This window comes from Dipodomys merriami, unplaced genomic scaffold (assembly GCF_024711535.1).
Source record: "Dipodomys merriami isolate MVZ:Mamm:240054 unplaced genomic scaffold, mDipMer1.0.p SCAF_52, whole genome shotgun sequence".
NCBI lineage: Eukaryota > Metazoa > Chordata > Mammalia > Rodentia > Heteromyidae > Dipodomys > Dipodomys merriami.
The window spans coordinates 5804211-5824571 of NW_027206091.1; the positions used below are offsets into that span (position 1 = coordinate 5804211).

Genomic DNA, 20361 nt, shown 5'->3' on the forward strand with positions numbered 1-20361 from the left:
ATTGTTGGAAACAATAGAGCAATCACATGGTAATTAGTGCAGTCTCACCACTGGCTGCTAGGCTGACAGAGCTCACCAGAAAGATGGAAGGGAGGGGAAGAAAAGAAATCCTACTAAACCTGAGTTAAGACTGGCCCAGACTCTAGTCATGCCCAAGGTGCAACCTTAGAGGCTGTGGGAGGGAGAAACTGGACTCCTGGGAAAACAGCCCAGCAGAGTCCATAACCAGATAACCACATAAACAAGTGAACAGCCACACGGACACCCAGGGTGGATCCAGAGTATTGTAAATTAGATGTAGTGGGGTGCTGGTAGCTCACACCTGTAATCCTAGCTCCTCTGGAGGCTGAGATCTGAGGATTCCAATTCAAAGCCAGCCAGGGCAGGAAAGATTGAGACTCTTTTCTTTTTTTTGGGGGGGGGGGGTCCGGTGGTGGGGCCTGAACTCTGGGTCTGGGTGCTGTCCCTCAGCTCTTCAGCTCAAGGCTAGCGCTCTGCCACTTGAGCCACAGAGCCACTTCTGGCTTTTTTCTTTTTGCTTATGTGGTGCTGAGAAATCGAACCCAGGGCCTCAGGCATGCAAGGCAAGCACTCTACCTGAGCCACCTTCCCAGCCCCAAGATTGAGACTCTTATCTCCAGTGAATCACCAGAAAACCGGTAGTGGTGCTGTGGAGCGAAGTGTCAGAGCACTAGCCTTGAACCAGAAAGATCAGGGATAATGCCCAGACCCTGAGTTCAAGTCCCACAAACAACACCCCCTTCCCCCCTCCCCCCAAAAAAGTAGAGAAATCAGGAAAATGTGACCTATTGTGACCTATTCTTCAGCAAGGACAGACAAACAACAGAAATTGCCTTTGCCTGGGTAGGAAGATTTCTGTTCACCTCTAAACAAGGTGGGAGAACTAAAGGAAAACAAATCATGCTTCAAGAAGTAAAAGGAGCTGGGTGCTACTAACTCAAGCCTATAATCCTAGCTACTCAGTTCAAAGCCAGCCTGAACAGCAAAGTCAGGAAAGTTCATGAGATTCTTATCTCTAATTTAGCACCAGAAAACTGGCAGTAGAGCTGTGGCTCAAGTGGTAGAGCACTAGCCTTGAGCAGAATAAGATAGGAAAGTGTACCCAGGCCCTGAGTTCAAACCCCAGTATTAGTACAAATTTTTTTAAATAAAGGAAATAAAGGAAGCGGAATCATAATATATCTTCAAATAGCAAATGTCAAAAGGAGATGGTCTAGTGTTCCACCACTTGAACCATGCCCCCTAGCCCTTTTTTATTTCTTTTCCATATTTTTCAAAGTTTCACTTTTTGCCTCAGGAGCCATTCTGGACTAAGCTCCCCCTGTTGCTGTTTGGTCTGAATTGAGGATGACAGGCACATGCCACTGCATTCCCCTCTTTATTGCTTGCGATGGGGTTATGAGAACATTTTGTAGGAGCCGCTCTTAAACCCAGGATCCTCCTACTTGCAGCTTATCAATAGCTAGGATTACAGGCATAAACCAGTGCAACAAACCATGCAAAAAGAGATTACTTCAAGGTGACAGGAGAGAATGGAGCAGATAAAAATCTAAAGAATGACTGAATACTTTTTAGATTTGATGGAAAAAAATTAGTACAGACATCCAGAAGCTCAAAAAAAAATCCAAGTAGGACTGAGCCTCAGTGGCTCATGCCTATAATCCTAGCTACTTAGGAGGCTGGGATCTGAGGATCATGGTTCAAAGCCAGCCAGAGTAGGAAAGTCTGTGAGATTTTTGTCTCCATTGAGCTACCAAAAAAGCTAGATGTGGAGGTCAAGTGATAGAGTGTCAGAAAAGTTGTTGAAAAAAAGTTAAGGGATAGTGCCCAGACCTTGAGTTCAAGTCCTAGTACCAGCATGAAGGAAGGAAGGAGGGAAGGAGGGAAGGAAGGAAGGAAGGAAGGAAGGAAGGAAGGAAGGAAGGAAGGAAGGAAAGAAGGAAGGAAGGAAGGAAGGAAGGAGGGAAGGAAGGAAGGAGGAAAAGAAGGGAGGGAGGGAGAAAGGAAAGGGAGATAGATACATATTCTTTTGTATGTACGAAGTAACACATAGAATGAAATACAAAAGTCCTTTAGTGAATAAAAACTAAAGTATCAGCTGGGCACTGGTGGTTCACATCTGTAATCCTGGCTACTCAGTAGGCTGAGATCTGAGAATCATAGTTCAAAGCCAGGCTGGGCAGAAAAGTTCCTGTGAGACTCTTATCTCCAATTAACCACTCAAAAACCAGAAGTGGAGCTGTGGCTCAAAGTGGTAGAGCTCTCCCCTTGAGCAAAAGAACTCAGGGACAGTGCTCAGGCCTTGAGTTCAAGCCCCATGACTAACAACAAAAAAATTAAAATATCAGGCTTGGAATGCAATCTAGTAGTAGAGGACTTCCCCAGTGGGTGGTGAGAGGGAGAGACTTAAGTATTATAGAAACTAAAATCCAGGGGCTGGGAAAGTGGCTCAGTGGTAGAGTGCTTGCCTTGCATGCATGAGGCCCTGGGTTCCATTTCTCAGTTCCACATAAGCAGAAAAAGCCGGAAGAGGCACAATGGCTCAAGTGGTAGAGCGCTAGCCTTGAGCTAAAGAGCTGAGGGACAGTGCCCAGGTCCAGAGTTCAGGTTCCATGGCCAGAAAACAAACAAACAAACAACAACAACAACAACAACAACAACAACAGATGTTCAAGAAAGTTAATATCTTCTCCCCTGGTACTAGGGACTTGAACTCAAGGTCTCATCTTTGTTCAGCTTGCTCATTCATGGCTGGTGCTCTACCACTTAAGCCATACTTCCAGGCCTGCTTTTTGCCGCTTCATTGGCAATAGAATCTCATGAACATTTCAGCCCAGGCTGGTCTCGACCTGTGATCCTTCTGCTCCTTAGTCTCCTGAATAGACAAGATTACAGATATACATCTGCATCTGACTCTTTACTTTTAAATTGTTTTATTTCTAATTGTTATTTATTTTCTAATTGTTATTTCTTTACTTGTGGTATTGGAGTTTGAACTCACAACTCATGCTTTACTAGGCAAGCACTTCACCACTTTTCTCTCTCACTTACACACACACACACACACACACACAAATACACACACACACACACACACCTCTAGCCATTTTATTTCAAATAAAAATATTAGCTAGGAAAAAATTGTAAATAAACATACTAGAACAAGTACCCACAGTTGCACTCTCACATAGCTAAGTATCCACATTTTTTTTGAGCACAGTGTTTTTTATGAATAAACCTCTACACTTTTAAAATTGAGTTTTCTCTTTTTGAAGTACAGCTTCAAGCAACTACAAGTTTCTACTCTGCTAACCCCAGGCAGTAGTTGCTTTTAACTTCTATCTTTTATTTAAAAAACTTAATTGGAAGTTTTTGTAGCCAGAAGGGGCACTTCAAAGAAAGGAAAAAAAACTGCCAAAAATTAATACTTTATGTCAGAGGTTAGTAAGGAAAGAAACAAAGATTACAGACATGGGGATTAATGGTATATAAAAATGGAGCAGAAAGAGGGGAGAGATTGGGAGTGGATTGAAGAGGGGAAAAGGGAACTCCATATCTTAAAGAAACAAACTATTGCTGGATACAGGGGCTTTCACTCCTAGCTAGTTAGGAGGCTGAGGTCTAAGGATCAAGGTTTTAAACTAACTCAAGCAGAAAAGTTCATGAGACTTTTATCTTCAATCAACCACTTTAAAAAAAAAATCTGGAAACCAAGATGTGGGTCAAGTGGTAGAGTGCCAGAAGGTGCAGAGCCAGGGGCTGGTGGCTCATGTCTGTAATCCTAGCTACTCAGGAGGTTCAGATCTGAGGATCATGGTTCAAGGCCAGTCCATGTAGGAAAGTCCATGAGACTCTTGTCTCCAATGAATCACCAGAAAACCAGAAGTAGTACTATGACTCAAAGTGGTAGAGCACTAGCCATGAGCAAAAGAGCTCAGGGACAGAGCTTAGGCACTGAGTTCAAGCCCCAGTAGAAACACACACACACACACACACACACACACAATTTAAAATTTTAATTAAAAAATTAAAAACAGAAAGGAGAGAGAGAGAATAAACTGTAGAGTAACATTTCTTTGCTATAAATAGGGTAAGACAACACCAGGCTTCCTGTAGCATTTATAACTTTCCATGCACATATCCCCAATCTTGTTAAGTCATTTACCTTGCCTGTAATTACACATCAAGGGACTACAGCTCTTTTTGGACTTTAATTTCCAGACATCTCTGTCACAGGAAAGCCTAAATCAACTCTGACAAAACAATATTGAAACCTCAAGTATAGCGAATCCAGATACCTGTGGCTCACTTCTGCCATCCAAGCTACTCAGAAGACTGAAATCTGAAGATCATGGTTCAAAGCTATCCCAAGCAGGAAAGTTCAGGAAACTCTCATCTCCAAGGAGAAGTGTGGCTCAAGTGAAAGAATACCAGCCTTGAGCAGAAAAAAGCCAAGCAAGAGTGGCCCTGAGTTCAAGTCCTAATAGCAGCATAGCAGCATACACAGACACACCAAAGAAAAGAAAGAAAGGAAGACAAGCCAATAGCTGGAGCATGTAGCTCTACAGTGGTGTGCTTGCCTGGCATCACAAGATGCTGGATTGCAACCTCAGGGGGGGGGGGGGAGGCTAGAGAGTCTCTGGGAGGCTGTGGGGAGTTTGGGGAGGGTGTGCTTGTATGTGAAGTACCTAGATCAGAAGCAGCAAAAGCCCCAGCACTAAACACTGCTCTCTACAAGGCAAAATGGCCCCTCCTGGTGGTGGTTAGGGAGGAGGGGTAGTGTGTCACAGAGATCAGAAAGAAGAAAGAGAATTCCAAAGTAACTCAGCTAGAACAGCGAAGAACCAAAGCTTGAATGAACCTGGAAGGGAAAAAACACACTACATAATTGCCCAAAGCATTTGTGAGGCCCTGGGTTCAATCCCATTTGGTAGAGGGGTGAAGGGAGAGAGAGAGAAAAAAGACCATGCTATATGAGATAAAGTGGTTCACTGTATAATCATAAAAGGTGCAATCTTTTTTCTTTCTTTCTTTCTCTCTTTCTTTTTTCTTTCTCTCTTTCTTTCCTCCTTCCTTCCTTCCTTCCTTCCTTCCTTCCTTTCTTTCTTTCTTTCTTTCTTTCTTTCTTTCTTTCTTTCTTTCTTTCTTTCTTTCTTTCTTTCTTTCTTTCTTTCTTCCTTTCTTCCTTTCTTTCTTTCTTTTTGTGCCTCTACTGGTGCTGGCCCTGTATTCAAGCCCCAGGACAGGTGGTAAGTGAGCACCAGACCTTTCTACCTATGGGCCTATCTTTGAAGCTGCCAGCCAGGTAGCTAAGCTCCACAAGTGGGGGCAAGGCTATAGTTGGCCACGCCCACTGGTCTACTGAGGTGGAGGGGGCTGTCCCACTTCTACTACATCAGCAAATTGGGAGGGGGCGTCATAATGCTCCAGCAACTTTAAAGAGTTGCTCTGTAGTTTGCTCCTGGTTCCTCCGCCTAGACTTAATTTGCATCTCTCTTTTTTTTTGCCCTGGGCTTGAACTCAGGGCCTGAGCACTGTCCCTGAGCCTCTCTAGCGCTCTACCGCTGGAGCACCACTTCTGGCCTTTTCTGTTTATGTGGCACTAAGGAATCAAACCCAGGGCTTCATGCATGGTAGGCAAGTACTCTACCACTAAGCCACGTTTTCAGCCCAGCATTTATCTTTTGTCATCTTACTGAGTGAGCATCTTTTCATGACCCTGTTTGTCAACTGTGTATCATTTCCTTTTTTTTTTTTTTTTTTGGTGGGGCTTGAACTCGGCCTGGGCGCTGTCCCTGAGCTCTTCAGCTCAAGGCTAGCACTCTATCACTTGAGCCACTGGGCCACTTCTGGGTTTCTGGGTTTCTGAGTGGTTTACTGGAGATAAGAGTCTCATGGCCTTTCCTCCCTGGGCTGGCTTTGAATGGCAATCCTCAGATCTCAGCCTCCTGAGTAGCTAGGATTACAGGCATGAGCCACCAGCACCTAGCTGTCCTTGAGCTTCTTTTGCTCAAGGCTAGCACTCTACCACTTTGAGCCACAGAGCCACTTCTGTCTTTTTCTCTTTATGTGGTACTGAGAACATTAACCCAAGGCTTCACGCTTGAGCAGATACTACTACTAAGCCATATTACCAGCCCAAGCTTTTTTTTTTTTTAAGTGATCAATTGGACATAAAGAGTCTCAGGGACTTTCCTGCCTGGGCTGGCTTTCAACTGGGATCCTTAGATCTCAACTTCCTGAGTAGATAGGATTATAGGCATGAGCCATGGGTACCTGGCTTCCTTTTTTTTCAAAGATTTCTCCTCCATGTGCATTTCCAGATGAACTTTGGGATCAATTTTTTTAATTCCATAAAAAAAAAATTCCTAGGATTATGCCATAGTTGTAGTTAGTTTGGAGAATGCCAATTGTATGGATTCCTCCATCCAACAAACCTGATCCTTTCAGTCAGCCTTTAAGGTTTTCTTCATGTAATATAGACCTTCAACATTTTTAATGTATTATGCATAGTAAATTATTATGGCTTCTGTTGATATTATAATAGAGATAATTGGGGGAGGATCGGGTGGAGAGAGGAGTATGGGAAGGAATGGGAAGGGAAAACAAAGAGGAGGCAACAATGCTTGATAAGAAATGTGGGGGCTGGGAAGTTGGCTTAGTGGTAGAGCGCTTGCCTTGCATGCCTGAGGCCCTGGGTTCGATTCCTCAGCACCACATAAGCAAAAAGAAAAAAAAAGCCGGAAGTGGCGCTGTGGCTCAAGTGGTAGAGCGCTAGCTTGAGCTGAAGAGCTGAGGGACAGTGCTCAGGCCCAGAGTTCAGGCCCCACAACTGGACCCAAAAAAAAAAAAAAAAGAAATGTGCTCATTGGGCTGGGAAGGTGGCTCAGTGGTAGAGCGCTTGCCTTGCATGCATGAGGCCCTGGGTTCGATTCCTCAGCACCACATAAGCAGGAAAAAAAAAAAGCCGGAAGTGGTGCTATGGCTCAAGTAGTAGAGTGCTAGCCTTGAACTAAAGAGCTGAGGGACAGCACCCAGGCCCAGAGTTCAGACCCCACGACTGGACCCAAAAAAAAAAAGAAATGTTCTCGTTATCTTGCCCAAGTAATTGTAACTCCTCTGTATGGTATTCTCACAATAAAAAAAAAATAGAGATAATTATTTAGCAATATGCTCTAATCATGGCTGTTGCAAATGAACTATAGCCAGGCACTGGTCGCTCATGCCTGTAATCAATCCTAGCTACTCAGGAGGCTGAGATCTGAGAACTGTGGTTCAGTCTGACTGGGCAGAAAAGTCTGTGAGACTCTTATCTCCAACTAATCACAGAAAAAGCTGCAAATGGGGGCTGGGAAGGTGGCTCAGTGGTAGAATGGTTGCCTTGCATGAATGAGGCCCTGGGTTCGATTCCTCAACACCATATAAGCAGAAGAAAGCCAGAAGTGGCACTATAGTTCAAGTGGTAGAGCACTAGACTTGAGCTGAAGGGCTGAGGGACAGTGCCCAGGCCCAGAGTTCAGGCCCCAGACCGGACCCAAAAAAACAAACAAAAATCAAGTGGTAGAGTACTAGTCTTGAGCAAAAAGGAGCTTAGGGACAGAGCCCAGGTCCATAATTCAAGGCCCAAGATCAGCAGAAAGAAGGAAAGAAAGAAAAAGAGAGAAAGAGAGAAAGAAAGAAAGAAAGAAAGAAAGAAAGAAAGAAAGAAAGAGAGAGAGAGAGAGAGAGAAAAAAGAAGAAAGAAAGAAAGAAAGAAAGAAAGAAAGAAAGAAAGAAAGAAAGAAAGAAAGAAAGAAAGAAAGGGAGGGAGGGAGGAAGGAGGGAGGAGGGAGGGAGGAGGGAGGGAGGGAGAAAGAAAGAAGGAAGAAAGGAAGGATAAAAAAGAAAAGAAAAGAAAATGAACTATACAACTTGTAGGTGGGGACAGGAGGGAAAAACTGTGAGAGAGGGAGGGAAGAGGTGACATTGTCCAAAAAGAAATGTATTCTTTGCCTGGCTATGTAATTGTAATCACCGTTATAATAACAATAAAAAAAAAAGCAGGGGAGTATCTGGTCCAATTACTGATTCTGTTCAGTTAGCTAGTTTCCATTGGATTATCCTAAAATGTCTCGGTTTCTGGGTAAGTGTCAGAATCTTTTCCCCCTTTTCATACGGATCTGACATTTTTGTATTTTTCTAGGTATGTTTTCCTGGAAACAGATAAAGATGGTATGTGTCAGCTATGTTACTAGACAACATTACTTCTGATGAACCTTTCCCCTGCCCCTCAGTTGCTAGGTTTTATCTGGCCTGGGCATCACCAGGGCTTTGGGTTCCTCTTCTGGCCTGAGATTCCCTCATGTGGCCCCTGGGGCTTTGCCAGCAGGAGTGTCAGCAAAGATCATTTGCCAGGGGACAAGGAGTCTCTAAATCACCTGGAGCCTCTAAACTAGAGCAATCTGTGCACTGGCCCCATATAGAGAGAGTGTATGTGTGTGCACGCGTGTGTGCGTGTACATGTGCATGCATGCTGCTACAGAGCCTGGAAGCTGGTTCCTTGGCTTTGGTGCTTAAGTCTTATGGCTCTACCACTTGAGGCACAGTTGTGTGTGTGTGTTTGTGTGTTTGTGTGTGTGTGTGTGTGTGTGTGTGTGTGTGTGTGTTCATTAGCTGGCTTGAATCCACAATGCTCAGATTGTAGCATTTGAATAGCTGGGATTACAGGCATGAGCCACCAGCTCCTGGCTCAGTTCTGTCTTTTTTTTTTTAATCTGAGATAGCAGGGGCTGGGAAGGTGGCTCAGTGGTAGAGTGCTAGCCTTGAGCAAAAGCAGCTCAGGGACAGTGCCCAGGCCCTGAATTCAAGACCCAGGACTAGCAAAAAAAAAAAAAAAAAAAGACTAAAAACTGGTGACTTGGGGGCTGGAAAGGTGGTTCAGTGGTAGAGCGCTTGCCTTGCATGCCTGAGTCCCTGGGTTCGATTCCTCAGCACCACATAAGCAAAAAGAAAAAAGCCGGAAGTGGCGCTGTGGCTCAAGTGGGAGAGCGCTAGCCTTGAGCTGAAGAGCTGAGGGACAGCGCCCAGGCCCAGAGTTCAGAGTTCAGGCCCCAGGACTAGACCAAAAAAAAAAAAAAAAAGAGAGAGAGAAAGGAAGAAAGGAAGGGAGGAAGGGAAGGAGGGAGGGAGATAATGTTCTCTGTGTGGAAAAGGTAATATAATAGCATATCCAAGAGTCTGACAAAAGCTATGAGCTGCCAAGCAAAGTGACACACCTCTAATCTCAGCACTAGAGAAGCCAAGGTAGGAGGACAGAGTTCCAAGACAACCTGGGCTAGAAAGTGAAATCATTTCAGAAAGAAAAATAGTTATATATAAATACACTGCCGTGGGATGAGAGTGCTCTAATTTAACCCTTCTTTAGAGTCAAACCAATGTCCTCTGCTGCCATCTAGTGAAAAATTAGGAATGCAGACACTTCCCGGAGTGAGTGAGTGAGTGAGTGAGTGAGTGAGTGTGTGTGTGTGTGTGTGTGTGTGTGTGTGTGTGTGTGTGTGTTTGGGAGATCCCAGGACATTGTGCATGCTACTCAGCCCTATGCCACTGATCTACATCTCTAGCCCTTGTTTTGTTTTTATTAGTATTACTTTTAAATAGGTGTTGGACGTTCATGGCTCACGCTTACAATCCTAGCTACACAGGAGGCTGAGATCTGAGATCTGAGATTATGATTCAAAGCCAGCCTGGGAAAGAAAATCTGTGTAAAATTTCTATAATTTCCAGAATTTCCAAAATAAAAGAACCCTACCATTTCAACCATTCTAAACACTGATAGCCAAAGACTCTTCCAGTTTCATGAGGTGTGAAGGAACATCCATTGTGTTAGTCACAAAATTTACTCACTCATCCTTCCCTGCCAGAGGTGTTGGCCCATTGCCAAGGGCAAAAAGTGCACAAAACATATGTGTGAAGCCAACCCCAGGGTCATCGCCCTTAAGAGTATGTGTCAACTATGCGGCTAGGCAAGATGCTTAGAGTAAAACTTATCATTGGGTAATTACAACTGTGGATGTAATTATATGAGGCTGTTATATACCTCCTCTGTGGGATCTTTTTTTCTTTCTTTCTTTCTTTTTTGGTCTTGGGGCCTGAACTCTGGGCCTGGGCACTATCCCTCAGCTCTTCAGCTCAAGACTAGTGCTGCTCTACCATTGAGCCACAACACCACTTTCTGCTTTTTCTGCTTATGTGGTGCTGAGGAATCGAACTCAGGGCCTCATGCATGCAAGGCAAGCACTCTACCACTGAGCTACCTTCCCAGTCCTAGGATCTCTTCCCTTCCCCAACCCCCTTGTGCAAGTCCTGGGGCTTGAACTCGGCCTGGGTTCAGTCCCTGAGCTTTATTTTGCTCAAGGCTAGAACTTCCACAGCTCCACTTCCACCTTTTTGGTCATTAATTGGAGATTAGAATCTCATGGACTTTACTGCTCAGACTGGCTTTGAGAGGTGATTCTCAGATCCCAGCCTCCTGAGTCACTAGGATTACAGAAGTGTGACATCAGCACCTGGTTTAGGATTTTTTAGTTCATTTGCTGGGGATGAAACTCAAGGCCTTTCAGGCTAGGTAAGGGCTCTGCCCCACCCCACCCCCCACACACACCAGGTATTCCTCCAGTTTTTAGTTTTTGTTTTTTCTTGGTTAGGTTTTGCTTTTTGTTGTTGTTTTTTGTGTTGGCACTAGAGCTTGAACTCAAGGCCAGAGTACTGTCCCTTAGCTTTTTCTGCTCAAGGCCGGTGCTGTACCACTTGAACCACAGCTCCATTTCCGACTTTTCGGTGGTTGATTAGAGATGAGAGTCTCTCAGATTTGTGTACCCAGGCTGGATTTGAACTCTAGTCCTCAGAACTCAGCCTCCTGAGATTACAGGTGTGGTGTTTTATTTTTATTTTATTTTTGTTGGTCGTGGGGTGCTGTCCCTAAGCTCTTTTGCTCAATGCTAGTGCTCTAGCAATTTGAGCCATAGCACCACTTTTGGTTTAATGGTGGTTTATTGGAGATAATAGTTTCACAGATTTTGGATTGGGAATGTGGCCTAGTGGTAGAATGCTTGCATGAACCCCTGGGTTCAATCCCTTAATACCACATAAACAGAAAAGCTGGAAGTGGTGCCTGTGGCTCAAGTAGTAGAATGCTAGTCCTTGTTGTTGTTGTTGTTGTTGTGGGTTGTGGGGCCTGAACTCTGGGCCTGGGCACTCTCCCTCAGCTCTTCAGCTCAAGGCTAGCTCTCTACCATTTGAGCTACAGTGCCACTTCTGGCTTTTTCTGTTTATGTGGTGCTGAGGAATCGAACCCAGGGCCTCTTGCATGCAAGATAAGCACTCTACCACTGAGCCACCTTCCCAGCCCAGAATGCTAGTCTTGAGTAAAAGAAGCTCAGGGGGTATCCAGGCCCTAAGTCCAAGCCCCAGAACTGAGGGAAAAAAATTCACAGATTTTCCTGCCTGGGCTGGCTTTGAACCACAGTTCTGAGATCTCAGCCTCTTCAGTAGCTAGGATTATAGACGTGAGCCACTAGCACTCAGCATGTGGTATTTATTTATTTGTAGGTCATGGGGCTTGAACTCTGGGCCTGGGTGCTGTTCCTCAGCTCTTCAGCTCAAGGCTAGCACTCTACCATTTGAGTGCCACTTCCTGTTTTCTGCCTGGTGGTTTGTTGGAGATAAGAGTCTCAAGGGGGGGCTGGGAAGGTGGCTCAGTGGTAAAGCGCTTGCCTTGCATGCTTGAGGCCCTGGGTTTGATTCCTCAGCACCCATAAGCAAAAAACAAGCCGGAAGTGGTGATGTGGCTCAAGTGGTAGAGCGCTAGCCTTGAGCTGAAGAGCTGAGGGGCAGCGCCCAGGCTCAGAGTTCAGGCCCCACGACCGGACCCAAAATAAAAAAAATAAATAAATAAATAAATAAATAAAAAAGAGTCTCAAGGGGCCTGGGAAGGTGGCTCAGTGGTTGAGTGCTTGGCTTGCATGCATGAGGGGCTGTGTTCGATTCCTCAGCACCACATAAGCAGAAAAAGCCGGAAGTGGCTCTGTGACCAACAACAACAACAACAACAAAAAGAGTTTCATGGACTTTCCTGCCCAGGCTGGCTTTGAACTGTGGTCCTCAGATCTCAGCCTCCTGAGTAGCGAGGATTACAGGTGTGAGCCAGCAGAGTTGGCTGGTATTTTATTTTTTTAAGCACCTCTTTTAATGTTTATTTTTCCTTTTCAATAAGGTAAGATTTTTTTTGAGGGGGTGTGATATGATTAACTTCCTAAATGACACTTTTTAGATCCTTCTCTGGGCCCAGCTACCTTGAGCAGCTAAGCACCCTTATTTGTTAGATAGCCCCCTTATTTGTTAGGGGCCCCCTAGGCTGCATTAAACACTCCACAGAAGCTTTGAGGAAGCTCAATTCAAACCCTAGCTGCTTGTAGCTAAAACACTACTCTGGCCTCAGAAGGAATTTTTCCAAGTCACGTGACTCCAACGATTTGCACTGGATTTTTTGCCTCTAGCTTGTGAACTATAGCATTCATTCTCACTCCTGCCAGAGGGGAGTACACTTCCCCCTACCTCCAGGCAGCCACGCAGAAGGCCTGTGATTGGTACAAAGCTTGTGCATGATTTGATGGTTGAGCCAGATGCACATTATGAGCCAGTGTTCTTTGAGTTTAAAGAACTTTTGATTTTTTTCTTTTTCCCAAAGAAAATGACTGGAGGGTTTTTCCTGTGTAGTATTGTTTCATTCTGGAGTCTTGCAATTAAGCTTTTTGGCTAAACACATAAATATGATAATGATAATTATTCAGGGATGGGGGGACGTTTGTAAAAACATTGTGTGCCGTTAGAGTAATCAAGCCCGGCTCTAACACATCTTGGCTTTTCAGGATAATTAGAGCACACTGGAGGCCCAGATGGGTGAATGAGAACGCCATGGGTGTCTGCTACATAGGAATGAGAAAATATCACACAGAACTACTCAACTGGCAATTGAAATTGGCACATTGACTTAGTCTCTGAAAAAAAAAAAACTAGATAAAAACGCTTGCATTTGGAAGCCAAATATTTCATTTTAAAAATAAACATAGGGCTGGGAATGTGACAGTGGTAAAAGTGCTTGCCTAGCATGCATGAAGCCCTGGGTTCGATTCCTCAGGACCACATAAACAGGAAAAAAAAAAGTTAGAAATGGTGCCGTGGGTCGAGTGGTAGAGTGCTAGCCTTGAGCAAAAAATAAGTTCAGGGACAGTGCCCAGGCCCTGAGTTCAAACCCCAGGACTGGCAATAAATAAATAAATAAATAAATAAATATGAAAATAAATAGAACATAGTAACGAATGTCCAACACAACTCAGCTGAAGCCCTCATGTTAAATTAGAATCTTTTTTTTTTTTTTTTCTATTAGTCATAGGGCTTGACCTTGGGGCCGGGATATTGTGCCTGAGCTTTTTGGCTCCAGGCTAGTGCTCTACTATTTTGAGCGACAGTTCCACCTTTGGTTTTCTGGTGAATAGTTGGGTGATGATAAAGAGTCTAACAGACTTTTTTCTGTCCATCTGGCTTCGAACTGAGATCCTTAGATCTCAGCCTCTGGAGCAGCTAGGATAACAAATGTGAGCCACTGGTGCCTGGCCTAAATTAGAATTTTTTTTTTGGAGGGGGGAGGGGTCTGGTCGTGGGGCCTGAACTCTGGGCCTGGGCGCTGTACCTCAGCTCTTCAGCTCAAGGCTAGCACTCTACCACTTGAGTCACAGCGCCACTTTCCGGCTTTTTTCTTTTTGCTTATGTAGTGCTGAGGAATCGAACCCAGGACCTCATGTGTGCAAGGCAAGCGCTCTACCACTGAGCCACCTTCCCAGCCCCTAAATTAGAATTTTTAAAAGTAGTTTCTGGGGCTAGGAAGGTGGCTTAGTGGTAGGGTGCTTGCCTAGTACACATGAAGCCCTGGGTTCAATTCCTCAATACAACATAAGCAGAAAAAGCCAGAAGTAGTGCTGTGGCTCAAGTGGTAGAATGCTAGCCTTGAGCAAAAAGAAGCTCAGGGACAGTGCCCAGGCCATGAGTTCAACCCCAGGACTGGTTAAATAAAGTAGTTCCTTCTATATGTTTTCTTTTAAAAATAGTTTACCTTCTCTTGCAATTTCATACAAAGAAATCACTTTATTAATCTATAAACTCATCTGACAAAAGTCTACTCTGGGTAGGCACTGGTGGCTCATGCTTGTAATCCTAGCTACTCAGGAGACTGAGATCTGAGGATCATGGTTCAAAGCCAGCCTGGATAAGAAAGTCCATGATATTCTTATCTCCAAGAAACCACCAGAAAACCAGAAGTGGTACTATGGGTCAAAGTGGTAGAGCATCAGCCTTGAGCTGAAGAGCTCAAGGAAGTACCAAGGCCCAGAGTTTAAACCCCATGACTGACAAGAAAAAAAAAAAAAAAGTTCTGTGCAAAAATGGCCAAAAATACATCTGGGTGTAGGAATGCATGCTTATAATCCCAGCACTCAGGCTTGAAGTAGGAGGACTGCAAGTTTGAGGTCAGCTATGTCTGCACATTGGGATCCTATTTTGGTGGGAACTGAACTCAGGGCCTAGAGCTGGAGGGTAGGAACTCTACCACCTGAGCTATGCCTCCAACACCTTCCTTTTTGCATTGTTTTTATTTTTTTTGTCAGTCTTGGGCATGAACTCAGGGCCTGAGTGCTGTCCCTGGGCTTTTCCACTCAAGGCTAGTGCTCTACCACTTGTTTATTTGTTGTAGCTGTTAGTGGTGGTGGTCCTGGGGCTTGAACTCTGGGCTTGGGCGCTGTCCCTGAGTTCTTCAGCTCAAGGCGAGTCTACCACTTTTTTTTTTAGGGCCTTGTTCTCTCCCTTAGATGTTTTGCTCAAGACTGGAGCTCTAACACAACTAGGTCTGGATTTGTTTTTAAATTATTGTTTTAGAGGTGATACATAGTGGGGTTGCCTTTATATACATAAAGTATTAAGTAAATTTCCTTTCCCATAGTGTCATCTGTTCCCTCTCTCCCATTCCCTCCCTCCCCTCTCCACCCATGAGTTGCACAGTTCACTTTCATCCTTGACCAGTGCAGCCAGCATGCTCTACTACTGCACTTTTTCTCCATTTTTCCTCTGATTCTGTGTTCTCCCTCCACCCTCCCACAGATGTGCACCAAATACACCATGTTCTGTAAAGAATACAGAGTAATTAAAAAAGAAAAAGAAAAAACAAACTAAGACAAAAGTCCTTTGCTCCCACATCTTTGGAGTTCATTTCAGTATGTACATTATTTTATATACATAAGAAGAGGCGCTTGGGTATTGCACCTTTGTGATAGTCCTAAGACTATCCTCTTTTGGCCTCACTCTGTGTGGGTATCTAGAATTCTGTATATTTTGTCATGTCTCAGTGCAGTTTAAGTCTAATACCTGCATATCTGGGAGAACATGCTTTGTCTCTCTGATCTTGGCTTACCAAACGACACGATTTATTCTAGTTCCATCCGTTTTCCTGCAAATGACATTATTTTATTCTAATGGCTGCATAAAATTCCATTGTATATAGGTATCACTTTTTTTTTTTACCTATTCATCTATTGTGGGGCATCTGAGTTGTTTCCTTTCCATATCTTGGCTACTATGAACAGGGTGGCAAGGAACATGGAGATGTAGATGTCCTTATCATATCCTAGCTTATGCTGCTCAGGGTAGATGCCCAGGAATGGTATGGCTGGGTCATAGGGAAGGTCTACATTTAGTTTTTTGTAGCACTCTTCCACTTGAGCCACAGCACCACTTCCGGTTTTCTGGTGGTTAATTGGAGATAATAGTCTCAATGGATTTTCCTGCCTGGACTAGCTTTGAACCACAATCCTCAGCTCTCAGCCTCCTGAGTAGCTAGGATTACAGGCGTGAGCCACAAGCACCCGGCTATACTTAGTTTTTGAGGAACCTCCAGACTGCTTTCCAGAATGGTTGTACTAGATTACATTCCCACAGCAGTGCACTTCCTTTTCCCCCACATTCTAGTCAGTACTTGTTACTAGAATTCAAAATGTTGGCCAGTTTAACTGGGGTAAGATAGTATCTCAGGGTTCTTTTGATTTGCATTTCCTCTATGGCCAGGGATGAAAAAGTTTCCTCCTGTGTTTCTTTGCCATTCTGCTGAGAAGTCATTTCTTAGCTCCCTTGCCCATTTAATAACTGGTGTACCGTATATGAGTGGTTAGTTTCTTAAACTTCTTACATATATTGGATATTAGGTCTTTTTTTTTTTTTTTTGCTGGTGGTGGGGCTTGAACTCTAGGCCTGGGTGCTGTCCCTGAGCTCTTCACCTCAAGGCTAGCGCTCTACCACTTGAGCCACAGTGCCATTTCTTGCCTTTTCTGTTTATGTGGTGCTGAGGAATTGAACCCAGGACCTCATGCATACAAGGCAAGCATTCTACCACGGAGCCACCTTCCCAGCCCAGATATTAGATCTTTGTCTGATGGATTTCTGGTAAAGATCTTTTCCCAGTTTGCTGGCTGTCTTTCTAGTTTGGTAACTATGTCCTAAGCTGGGCAGAAACTTTTTTATTTTATTTTATTTTATTTTATTTATTTATTTATTTATTTATTTATTTTTGTCAGTCGTGGGGCTTGAACTCTGGGCCTGGGCGCTGTCCCTCAGCTCTATCAGCTCAAAGGGAGCACTCTACCACTTGAGCTACAGCGCCACTTCCAGAAACTTTTTATTTTAATGTAGTCCCATTCGTCGAGTCTCTTTCCTATTTGTTGTGCCCTGGGACTCTATTCAGGAAGTTTCTTCCGGTACCTAGAAGTCCTAATGTCTCCTACTGTCTCTCACAGTAGTTTCAGTGTTTTGGGTCTGATGTTGAGGTCTTTGATCCATTTTGAATTAATATTAATGCCTAGTAACAATCAAGTATGCACTTTTAATTTTCTGCATGTGGCTGCCCAGTTTTCCCAACACCAATTGTTGAAGAGGCTATGATTTTTCTGCTGTAGTCTTTGGCTCCGTTGTCAAACATTAGATGACAATTAGTTTTACTTCTGGGTCTTCTAATCTGTTCCATTGAACTTCAGGCCTGTTTTTGTGCCAATACCAATCTGATCTGTTATTACAGCTCTGAGTAGAGTTTGAAGTCTGGTACCGGGGTACCACCTGCATTGTTTTTTTTGGCCTAAAATCGCTTTGGCTCTTCTAGGTCTTTAGTTGTTCCGTATGAATTTCTGGATTGTTTTCTCTATCTCAGTAAAGAACGTCATTGGGATCTTGATGGGGACTGCATATTACTTTTGGCAGTATGATTGCTCTACCAGTTTGAGCCACAACTCCACTTCTGATTTTCTGATGGATGATTGGAGGTAAGAGTTTTATGAACTTTTCTACCCAGGCTGGCTTTTAACTATGCAATACCCAGATCTCAGCCTCCTGTGTAACTAGGATTACAATCATGAGCCACTGACACCCAGCTGCATTAGTTATTTTCCAATTATGTTAAAATAGGACCCATCAGTGAAAATGAGGTACAAGAAACAGCAGCCAGAAAGTCAGAGACAAGCACTGTGTTTCTGAATAGCTTTATTTTCTGTGTCTAACCCTTAAACTCTTCAATCAATTACAACACTGAGTTAAAAAAAAAAAAAAAAAAAAAAAAAAAACAAGAAAGGGAAAAGGAGCTGCGTTGACTTTGTCCTCTGTCCTAATGATTATGATAAGGGAGTGGGAGGGGAAGAACTAGGATATCTTAAAGATACTTAGCCTGGAAGAAAACACTTGGGAGAATGACTCCTGGGGAACACAAAGTGTTTACATGCAAAGCGATCAGTTTATCTCTAAGAGAGAACCCGGTAAGACCATCCTTTGCTTGAAGGGATGGTCAAGTATCTATATGTCATAACAACCCAAACATAATGAGGACCAGTTTTGAAATCTCTAGGCCCAACTGATAAAACAGCAAGAGTGATAGAAAGAAGCTGGGTGCTGGAGAACCACAGTTGTGAACCTACTTGCTGATTAATTAGCAAAAAGTGGTAGAGCTGTGGCTCAAGTGGCAGAGCACCAGCATGAATTGCGTCTGTGTGATTACATCACAAACTCCATACACAAGCCTAGGTGAAGGCTTCCTTCCTCTGGCACCAGTTCTGCAACAAGTGGTTATTATTTTAAACAGAATAGTTAAGGGGGGCTAGGAAGGTGGCTCAGTGGTAGAGTGCTCACCTCTCATGAGTGAGGCCCTGGGTTCGACTCCTCAACAACACAAAAGCAGAAAAAGTCAGAAATGACACTGTGGCTCAAGTGGTAGAGCGCTAGCCTTGAGCTGAAGAACTGAGGGAGAGTGCCCAGGCCTAGAATTCAGGCCCCATGACTGACCAAAAAATGAAAATAAAAACAGAATAGTCAAGGGACTTCATCTCTGGGTTGACATTTGAGCAGATAACTGGAATACAGTGTGTTAAGTTCTGTGTGAAGAAAGGGAATGAGAGGCTGGAAAGGTGGCTCAGCGGTAGAGGCCCTGGGTTCAATTCCTCAGCAACACATAAACGGAAAAAGCTGGAACCAAGTGGTAGAGCGCTACCCTTGAGTTGAAGAGCTGAGGTTACAGCGCCCAGGCCTAGAGTTCAAGCCCCATGACCGATCAAAAAATAAAATAAAGGGAGTGACTGGTACAGAATTGGGGGGAAAAAAGTAACAAGAAACGTAACAGTCTCTAGTAGGGTGTAGTGCAGGCCTGCAATAGCCCCAGTGCTCAGGAGGCAGATAGATGCCAGGCATAGCAGGACTTGGAGAACTGAGATCTGAAGATCACAGTTCCAAGCCGACCCAGGCAGTCAAGCCCAGAAGACTCTACATCTCTCATTAAGGAGCAAAACAAAAAGCCGGAAGTGGAGCTGGGGCTCAAAGTGGTGAAAAAGTGAAGGGAGAGCTCCAAGGCCTGGAGTTCGAGTCCCAGGATCGGCCCAAACAATAACCGCAAAGAAAAGAAAAAAAAAGGAGGGGAGGAGGCGGACGCTTCCGCAGTCGCGAGGCTGTGTGTCCGTACCATACAACAGTTCAGTCTTCGTCCGCAGCCGCCGCCGCTCCAGCGCCATTCAGGTCTCCTGAAAGAGTCAGGAGCGACGCCGGGCTGCGAGGGCTGAGTACGAGGTGTGTGTGGGAGAAGGGTGGGAAATCTCGCGAGAACCGCGGTAGGCCTCGCCCTCCCAGCATGCTCCGCGCCGCCGTCGCTGCCGCCGCCGCCGCTGCCGCCGCCGCCGCCGCCGCTGCTGCTGCTGCTGCTGCTGCTGCTGCTGCTTCCAGCCGCGCCGCGGTTTAGAGGGCGGGAGGCCGGGGAGGGCGGGGGGGGGGCGGGAGGAAGGTAGCGGAGCCGGCCCTGCCGCCATGTTGAGTCTGAGGCGACTGCTGTGAGGCGCCGACGGGAGCGAGCGGAGGAGCGAGCCAGCGAGCGAGCTAGGAGTCGTGTGAGGGGGGGCGGCCGTAGCAGCGTGGGATCTGCCTCTCTACGAGCAGCCCGGAGCGGAGGCGGCGGCGGGAAGGCGGCGGCGGCGGCGGCGGGCGCCATGAGCGGGGGCACTCCTTATATCGGTAGCAAGATCAGCCTCATCTCCAAGGCGGAGATCCGCTACGAGGGCATCCTCTACACCATCGATACCGAGAACTCCACTGTAGCCCTCGCCAAAGGTACGCCGGGCCCGAGCCTCCCCGGGCTAGGGCCTCGGGGGGGGGGGGGCGGGCCGGGTTGGGCCGGGCCTGCGGGCCTGGGGACCGGACCGGACCGGGCTGGGCCGGGCCTGGCCGGGCCTGGCCTTGGCCTGGCCTTCGGGGTTGGGCTGGGCGTCCGCTTGGGGCTGCGCCTGGCTCTCTCTCGGCCCCGCGGCCTCCATCCTCCGTCGTTTTCGGGCGAGGCTCCGGGCCGCGGGCCGCCTCCTACGAGGTGCTCGACTTCTCCGCCCTCCGCGCCTTATTAAATCCGGGGAACTACGGGGCCCCCAGTGTACACAGCAAGGCGGGCGGGGCGGCCCTGAAGTCCTGAGAACTGGGCTAGAGAATCCTGACAATTCGTTGTGTTCCAAGTCCTAAATTCCGTAATTCTTGTCGTCTTAACCACCAGACAAAGCCCGAGTATTCAGAAGAATTTTTCCGCCTCCTTTTGAGTTTTTTTCCGTGCTGCTTTGTAGATTAGCATCCGCATATATTTTTTTTCCCCTCACTCCCGTTCTTCCCCCATTACCTCTCTGTTCGTAATTTCAATTTGTCGCGATGTTTCTCAACTGCACACTTTTAAGTAATGTGCTTACAAACTTTTTTGGGTTT

The 20361-nt window shown here is 45.5% G+C and overlaps 1 protein-coding gene across 4 annotated transcripts in view; it reads left to right on the top strand.

Moving 5' to 3' along the window:
* The first annotated feature begins 19403 nt into the window (after positions 1 to 19403).
* Positions 19404 to 20361, top strand: part of Lsm14a (LSM14A mRNA processing body assembly factor) — a 40244-nt gene continuing 39286 nt past the window's right edge. For all 4 annotated transcript variants that reach the window (XM_069998574.1, XM_069998575.1, XM_069998576.1 and 1 more), the window contains exon 1: positions 19404 to 19728. In XM_069998574.1, coding sequence (XP_069854675.1) covers positions 19608 to 19728 — 121 coding nt within the window. In that variant the 5' untranslated portion in view covers positions 19404 to 19607. The remainder of the gene's footprint in view (positions 19729 to 20361) is intronic.